General features: G+C 53.0%; 1 protein-coding gene across 1 annotated transcript; it reads right to left on the bottom strand.

Annotated features, from left to right (window-relative positions):
- Window positions 1-13: 13 nt before the first annotated feature.
- On the bottom strand, window positions 14-5,313 carry LOC116547324 (2-oxoglutarate and iron-dependent oxygenase domain-containing protein 3-like). The gene is made up of 2 exons (XM_032273308.1): window positions 5,085-5,313; window positions 14-426 (listed from the first exon to the last, which is right to left on the bottom strand). The coding sequence occupies exons 1-2, from the start codon at window positions 5,156-5,158 to the stop codon at window positions 171-173; spliced, it is 330 nt and encodes a 109-aa protein (XP_032129199.1). The 5' UTR covers window positions 5,159-5,313; the 3' UTR covers window positions 14-170.
- Window positions 5,314-8,835: the final 3,522 nt, after the last annotated feature.

Here is an 8,835-nt window from a genome sequence, read left to right as displayed (position 1 = left end):
CATCTGCCACCCCAGGGTCACCACATGGACTAGCCAGCCTGCAGGAGAGGAGGGGTCATCTGCCACCCCAAGGTTACCACATCCAACCCAGTTTCCACCTCTTATTTACAGCCAGCAGCAGACATCCTTCAAGCACATTGAGTCTCATTTTAACATGTTGCTTTTCTGAACTACCGCAGAGACCATGGCACTGTACCTTCAAACCTCCGGTGACTGTCATAGTCCTCAGAGCAGGGCACCTCGATGAATCTCCCCACCAGGACCTCGCCACGGCGGGCCAGGACCTCGGCGACCCCGTCGTCAGCCCCCAGGCTGCTCCAGAGCAGGAATGCGGTAAGCACAAGGCCGGCCCCCAGGCCTGCGGTCCTCAGCCACGGCCTCTGCCACAGCCTCTGCGTCTCCCGCAGGGCTCGGTCCTTCTTGGTGCTGAGAAAAGAAAACACGCCACGTCACCCAAACATGGAGCGAGGCCAGCGAAACACTCACATCCAGTGATGACCAGCCTCAGGCTGTGCCCACGTAACGTCTGTTAGGGACGCTAACCTTTCATGGAGATGGGCTTCCGTCAATCCAAAAGCCTCAGTCACACGCACATCCCACTGGCCAGCCACACCAGGCAGGCTCCTGCAACGCAGGGGGTGGGAAGGGAAGTGTCTGCCCACACCAAGGCTCCCCAGGAGCCCCCGAAGAGGCGCAGCAGGGCTGTGTGTGACCCCACCCCATCTGACAGGCGAGGCTGACTGAATTTACTCCTACCCTGTCGCAGCCAGGCCCAGGAACACCTGTTTGGAAGGTTCTGTGGGAGTCTGTCTCCAGTCACGCTGCCTGTACCCGCAAATGGCTGCTGCACCCCCACACACATGCTCCCGGCACACACACATGCACCTGTGTGCACACACGCAGGACTTGAACGAAGCCAGCCAGGAAGATAATCCAAACACACCATGTGCAAATTTGCAAATTCACACACACTCGATTTGTGAATAAGATGCTTTCTGTACAACCCAGGGCTAACTGTGGAGCTCAAACAGCCCACACTGACACTGCGAATGTCTGTGTCTATGTGGGTGTTAACTGGGGCAGCCGTGAGCTCCATTATCCAGGAAAGACTTTGGGGCTGTAGGTCTTGAAGGGCAGGCAGAACGTGAGAAAAGAGATGACGGCGCCCTTTCACGGAGGTGCACTCTGTTTCTTCAAGTCTGTGACCAACTCCTGAAAAGCAGGGAACCTGCTTTTTATTTTCACACACCCTCAACACTTCAAAGCACTCAGTAAATCACACACAAATTCCAACGAAATGCACTGCCTGGTAGCAGCAGCACAGGCCATGCTGGGCAGATACAAGAGTATTTCCCACAGGAGTTACAGACAGTTTTGGGGTACCTCGCTCACAAAGATCTCCCCTGAGAATACCGGCAGCCCCTCCAGCCCACTCACAAAGATCTCCCCATCCCTGAGAACACCAGCAACCCCTCCAGCCCACTCACAAAGACCTCCCCACCCCTGAGAACAGCCAACCGCTCCAGCCCACGGAGCCTCTGCTGCTTAGACTAGGGTGGATGCCTGACTCCAGCCAGGCCCATCAGCTCTCCTCCCCTGGAATTCCAAATCTGGCAGAGACTGCCAGGCTTCTTAGCAGCAAGCAGCTGGACCCCAGTGCAGACTGTGCTGTGGATGACATGTCCTCCCAGAGCTGGACAGGCAGAGACTCAGCCTGGCTGCTGGGACAGCAAGGGACAAGAAGTGGGGGCCTCAGAGGCCACAGTCCCAAGCGTCTAACCATAGCACTGTGCAGAGGAGAGTCAGGGCAGGGTTCCTGATGGGTGTCACAAGAGTCTGGGGACATGAAGTAGAAGGCATCTGGGCAGAGGAGGAGATTGCTGCCCAGGCGTGGAGGTGGAAAACAGCTCAGCATTGTGGGGAGTTAAAGGGGAAGGGGCCAGAAGATCTTCTCAAAGGGGACCAGGTGTCCTAACAAAGGCCTTGGGACACCTCCCCCAATCATCAAAGTGTATGCACCGTGACCCCACCTTCACCTACACCTCACCCCTGAAATAAGGTCTTCCTGCCTGGGGCCGGCACTGTCCACTCAGCAGGCACGAACGGTTCCCTCCCTTTCCCTTCACTGGTCTCTAACTGCCTCCTGAGCCCAGGAGTTTGAGAAACGCTGCAATAGAGACTCATGGGTTTTAGGCAGGAAAAACAAAAAGGCCAGACATGGTCCTTACAAAGGCCACTTTAGGTCGGGCTCTGTGGCTCACGCCTGTAATCCCAACACTTTGGGAGACCAAGGCAGGTGGATCACCCGAGATCAAGAATTCAAGACCAGCCTAACCAACATGGTGAAGTCCTGTCTCTACTAAATACAAAAAAAAAAAAAAAAAATTAGCCAGGCATGGCGGCACATGCCTGTAATCCCAGCTACTCGGGAGGCTGAGGCAGGAGAATCGCTTGAACCCGGAAGGCAGAGGTTGCAGTGAGCCGAGACTGCGCCATTGTACTCCAGCCCAGGTGACAAGAGTGAAACTCCATCTCAAAAAGTAAATAAATAAATAAAGGCCACTTTAATATGATACGTTTCACAACAACAAAAGGATTTTTAAAGGGTTTGCTTAGCAAAATGGGACAGGATGGGGTGCCCTGTGGCACAGCTGCTCTAGCACAGGCTGGCAGTGATGGGGACTTCCACCCGGGGTGAAGCCTGAGGACAGGGCCACTGAAGGAAGGCTGTTTCCAGGTTGGGGCAGAGGTTAGCCCCCTAGAGCTCAGTTACCCATCAGGGCCACACTCACTCCCCTCCTGTAAAATAAGCTTCGTGTCTGTTCCGAGGAGCAGGTGTTGGGCCTGTCCTACCACTGAGAAGGGCTTTGGACACGCGTACTTCCAGAACTTGAATAAAGGCTCATTTAAGGTATATTAGGGCAATATTTCTTTTTTTAACGTACAGAGATTTATTTTTCTCTGAGGAAAACAGTAAATAGTGAATGAATTTGTTTCCCACTCAGACTTGGAAAAGACTTGTCTGTTTTGAAGTGTTATTCAAACTGAGACGTTGGCCATTTGAGTGTGGGATTAACGCCAAGGGTGCACTTTCTACAGAGTGGGGCGTTGTTTTTCAGAGAATCACTAAAGCACATTCTGAGCAATATCCTGTACCACATTTCAGGATAAATACAACATTCTATATTGGCCAGGTGCAGTGGCTCATACCTGTAATAGCAGCACCTTGGAAGGCTGAGGTGGGAGGATCACTTGAGCCCAGGAGGTGGAGGCTTCAGTGAGCCATGATCATACCACTCACTCTAGCCTGGGCGAGAGAGAGAGAGAGGGAGACCCTGTCTCAAAAAAAAAAAAAGGCTATATTTATTCATTTATTTTTGAAACAGAGTCTCACTCTAGCCCAGGCTGGAGTACAGTGGCACAATATCAGCTCACTGCAACCTCCGCCTCCTGGGTTCAAGCAACTCTCCTGCCTCAGCCTCCCGAGTAGCTGGGATTTCAGGCACCCGCCACCACGTCGAGCTAATTTTTGTGTTTTTAGTAAAGACAGGGTTTAACTATGTTGGTCAAGCTAGTCTCAAACTCCTGACCTTAAGTAATCTGTCCACCTCAGCCTCCCAAAATGCTGGAATTACAGGAGAGAGCCACCACGTCCAGCCTCAAAAGTCTATACTTCCATACCAATCATTCAGTGCTGACAAAATCTGTTACTCAGCATTTCAGAAAATGTACAACTTAACTGGAAAAATGTTTAAATGTATTAAATAACTTCTCTATGTATTTGAAGGAAATACATAGATGTATGTTTATACTTGAAATGTTCTTTTGGAGAGATTTGTTTTTGGGAGAAGGTAGAATCATCTTATAAATCATCTCTAGGTCATTCATTTGTGTTAATACAATTATGGCTGCATGCTAGTCTGATGGTAGTGGGTCCCCAGAACTCATTAACCTTAGTGTCACCATCATTGGTATACAACCCCTCACTGCTAAATTTGACTGGCTTAAAAAAAAAATCATAGCTATGGCCGTTGCGGTGGTTCACGCCTGTAATCCCAGAACTTTGGGAGGCCAAGGCAGGTGAATCGCTTGAGGTCTGGAGTTCAAGACCAGCCCGGTCAACATGGTGAAACCCCATCTGTACGAAAAATACAAAAATTAGCCAGGTGTAGTGGCAGGTGCCTGTAATCCCAGCTACTCGGAAGGCTGAGGCAGGAGAATCTCTTGAAACCAGGAGGTGGAGGTTGCCGTGAGCTGAGATTGTGCCACTGCACTCCAGCTTGGGTGACAGAGCAAGACTCCACCTCAAAAAAAAAAAAAAAAGGAGAAGAAGAAGAAAATATAGCTGTGAACTAGCATGAGGCATTTAGGATCTTATCTAGCCGACTCCAAGAGCAGCTGAGATGAAAAGGGGATAAAAATCTCAAGAACAAACTATGATGTGTAAGAGTTCCTGCAGCCCAGCCTATCCAAACTTGAGGCGTCCTCCTGATACCCCTTAACTGACGGCTTCAACGTGCAACTTGTCAACAGAGGGCAATTGGGCACTCCCAGAAGAGCAAAATATTAATATTAAGCAAGCGAGAAACTGTATTCTGCACGCTAGAGGACCCTTCACCAATACCTACAAACCAATGATCGCCTGTAACATTTTAAAATCCTAAACCTAAGCCATTCCTCCACGAAGGAATTCTGCGAACCTCTAGAATTCCACGGGAAACTCAGGCTTCGCGGTTTAAAAGGGCAGGCAGAGGCATGCTCCCGGCTCAGGCGGACTTTCCAGGCTGCTGGGCGGGTTATTCCACCGGACGGCGACAGCCACACGGCAGGTTCCCGGAGCAGCAGCAGCTCAGCCGGCCGGGAGCAAATCCCCCTCCTTTCTCACCCCGCTCCGGGGTCAGTGGGCCTCCGCCGGCACCTGCCCTGCTCCCAGTGTGGGAGAGGTAGGCCCCGCCCCCGCGGCAGACCACGCCCCGCCTGGCCCCGCCCCGCCCGGCAAGGCCCCGCCTCGTGAGGCCCCGTCCCGCCCACTCCACGGCCCCGTCCGCCGAGGCAGCGCGCGCCCTTCCCGTCCTCGCCGCTACCTGCTGCGGTTCCGGCGGTCGGCCGCTCCGTGGCCCTCGGGCGCCTTGGTTGCGGCCCTCCGCTGAGGCGCCATCGCGCCAGGCCGCCTTGGAGCCGGGCCGGACGCGGGAACCGCCAGGCCCGGGGACTAACGCCGTGACAGGGAGCGCGAGGCGGGCGCGGCGCAGGGACGCGAGAGCGACGCGCTCGGCCATCGGCCCCCGGGCTGGCGGCCAGGCCCGAGCAATCGGCGGCCGAGCGGGGCGGGCTCGGAGCGGAGGCGGCGGTCACGTGGGCGGGCGGCCGGGCCTGGCGGCGCCCCCGGACCTCGCGGGACCGCGGCGGCGCAGGTGAGGTGCGGCGCGGCGCTGGCTGTGCGCGCTCGGCCGGGGCTCCCGCTGGAAGCGTTTCCCCCCGCGCCTGCACCTGCAGAGGGACGGCCGGCTCCGGAGCGGCGCCCCGGCGTGGCTGTCCCGCAGCGGCGTTGCGGGGCTGCCGGGAGAGGCGCGCACCGAGCCTGCGGGCGAGAACTGTGCGTCGTCGGTGGAAGCCGGAAGCGCCCGGTGGCCGTGAGCGCCGCCCGCCTGCCCTGCTGCGTCGCAGGCCCCCTGGGGCCCGGAGCCTGCGAACCGTTCCCGGAACCAGGGCTGGAATTACTGAAGCGAGCCTGTCTCACGCACAAAGGCTTTCTTTCCTTTTCTCACCCAGTCCTTTGTGCTTTCATAATAGATAGGAAAAAACGAACACGCGCATTTTACTTTCCCCAGCTGCTCCGTGGTTCCTTGGATGCCGATTTTATTCGGTAGGACACTACAGTCAGCTCTGATGCACTTGGGGCTTTTCAAAAATTATCAGTTTTCTCCAAGCTGGAGTCAGCTTTAGTTTGCTCCTCCTTATAATCAAGCTGCTCTGAGCTCCAGAAATACATATTAGCTTTAATGTTATCTAAAATTAGGTTAAATTTCCTGCAGAAGTGTCATATCGTGGGGCCTGATAAGATGTTTAGAGGCTTCTGCGGGACTGTTTTCACTGGCATAGTACGTCTAGTTTAACAAGGTCTTTAAAACAAAGTTGTTTTGCAGTAATTTGTGTTATTATAGGTCATAACCGTCTTGTAAAGAAACCAGTGCGGTTTTGTGTTAGCAGCAAATCACAAATAGCAGAGGTCTCTATATTTGAACGTGCATGTAGACTTCTGGTTCATTTTCATGTTGGCAAAATGAGTTTCCTCCGAGTTAATCAAAACTGGGGCCGGGTGCAGTGGCTCACGCTTGTAATCCCAGCACTTTAGGAGGCCGAGGCAGGTGGATCACGAGGTCAGTTGATCAAGATCATACTGGCCAACATGGTGAAACCCTGTCTCTCCTAAAAAAAAAAAATACAAAAATTAGATGGGTGTGGTGGAGGCGGTGCATGTAATCCCAGCTACTCCGGAAGCTGAGGCAGAATAGCTTAAACCAGGGAGTCAGAGGTTGCAGTGAGATGGAGATTGCGCCACTGTACTCCAGCCTGGGGACAGAGCAAGGCTCTCAACGAAAACACTGGCCAGTATCAGAACTGAAACAAAATATAAAGGGAAGGGCAAAGGGAGAAGCTTCTGCCCCTGTTGATAACTCTGATTTTCTCCACTAGGAAGAAGTCCCCAAGGAGACTTTGCCATAGGAGTTCACAGAAAATACTGAAATGTCAGGTTCCACGCCATTTAAGATGAGATTAGTTCATTTAGACCTTAAAGGAGCTCCACCAAAGGTCTCGTACCTCTCAGAGGTAAGGACTTCCTTTCACCTCTGGAGCATCACTTTTTGCCTTGGCTTCGGTCTTTAAAGTTTTGAGCGGTGTTCTGTGGAAATGGGTGCCTAGAACACAACCACAAGGTTCTTGGTAGAGGAAGATGGTGGCAGCAGCGTTGATTTTGAATTTCCCCCATAGCCTCTCACAAAAACAGAACAACCAGGATGGCAACGGGAAAATAAAGAGAACAAAAGAAACTCACAGCCTCTGTTGTGGGTTGCAGTGAGTCCTTCCAAAAAGATGCGTTCAAGCCTTAACTGCTGGGACCTGTGAATGTGACTGTATTTGAAAGAGGAGCTTTGCAGATGTCATCAAAATAAGATGAAGTTGTAGTAGAATACGGTGAACCCTAATCCAGGGATTGGCATCCTTATGAGGAGAGGGAAATTCAGAGCCTCAGACGCTCGGACGGAAGGCAGAGTGAAGACCCAGGAGGACACCCCTCAGTGACGGCAGCCGAGGTGGTCATGACGGCCACAGACTCCGGGATGCAGAGGACTGCTGGAGAGAGGCAAGGAGGGGTCCTCCCCTGCAGCCTTCCGGGAGAGCTGGGTCTGCCCCAACCTGGATTTTGGACTTAGGGCCTCCAGAACTGTGAGAGAATTAATTTCTGTTGTGTCAAGCCACCCAGTTTATGGTCATTTATTAGAGCACCCTTAGAAAACTAAGATAGTCTTCAACAAAACTAGGCATCAGCGGGTCCCCATGGATCCCAGACTACAAGTGGGTGGGGCCAAACCACAGACAGATAACACCCACATGGGGTTAGCAGCCAAGCAGGAGGTAATAGAGGACAGAGAAGGGGAAGCTCCAACAGTGCCGAGACTAGAGGACCCAGAAAACTGCCTCAGAAGTAAAGCTCTCCCATAGGGACAAACAGGGGCGGGTTTTACTGGCTCCAGGGTGAGACTGAGTGTAGAGACTTAAAGGAGGGTGTGGGGGAGGCCCGAGGCCACGAGGCGCTCAGAAATACCTGATGACACTTTCTTCCAGGGGGACAGAGCCCCCCACTGAGGACACTACAGGGAAAGAATCCACATCGAACTGGGCAGGAACAGCCAAGGGAAAGGGGACTGCTCAGCCCCTGGACGAGGCGGAGGTCAGAAAACAGCAGAAGCAGCTTCACAGAGCCTGCGGTTTCTGATACTGCAGGGCAGCAGAAGAGGAGGGGCCTTGAGGCTGGCCTGTCACCATTGCAAACGCAGGAGCCTGTTCTTAAAAATGAGCAACAGGCCAGGCACGGTGGCTCACGCCTGTAATCCCAGCACTTTTGGAGGCCAAGGCCAGCGGATCACTTGAGGTCAGGTGTTCACGACCAGCCTGGCCAATATGGAGAAACCCCGTCTCTACTAAAAATATAAAAATTCGCCAGCACAGTGGTGCACGCCTGTAGTCCCAGCTACTCAGGAGTCTGAGGCAGTACAGTTGCTTGAACTCGGGAGGCAGAGGTTGCAGTGAGCCAAGATTACACCCCTGCACTCCAGCCAAGGTGACAGAGCAAGACACCATCTCAAAAAAGGAAAAAGCAAGAAAGAGTGTTGTTAAACATCACAAAGATTTGTAAGAAAAAAGATGATTTGCATAGCATTTCAGCAGTGAAGGTGCTCCAGAAGCAGGCCCACCCAGCAGGAAGTGCTGCTCTGTGACATTTCAAAATGAGAGAAAAGATATTCAGAAGATGACAGAAGCAGTGAAAGAACAGCATAAATCAGAAATAGAAAAGCCCAGGCCAGGTGCAGTGGCTCACGCCTGTCATCCCAACACTTTGGGAGGCCAAGCGGGCAGATCACTTGAGGCCAGGAGTTTGAGACCAGCCTGGCCAACATGGTGAAACCCTGTGTCTACTAAAAATACAAAAATTAGCCGGGCCTGGTGGCGGATGCCTGTAATCCCAGCTACTCGGGAGGCTGAGGCAAGAGAATTGCTTGAACCTGGATGGTGGAGGTTGCAATGAGTTGAGATCGTGCCACTGCACTCCAG

Source organism: Sapajus apella, unplaced genomic scaffold, assembly GCF_009761245.1.
Source record: "Sapajus apella isolate SASKATOON/1434 unplaced genomic scaffold, GSC_monkey_1.0 scaffold2691, whole genome shotgun sequence".
In the NCBI taxonomy this organism is placed as follows: Eukaryota; Metazoa; Chordata; class Mammalia; order Primates; family Cebidae; genus Sapajus; species Sapajus apella.
This window is presented reverse-complemented; position numbering and strand designations above follow the sequence as displayed.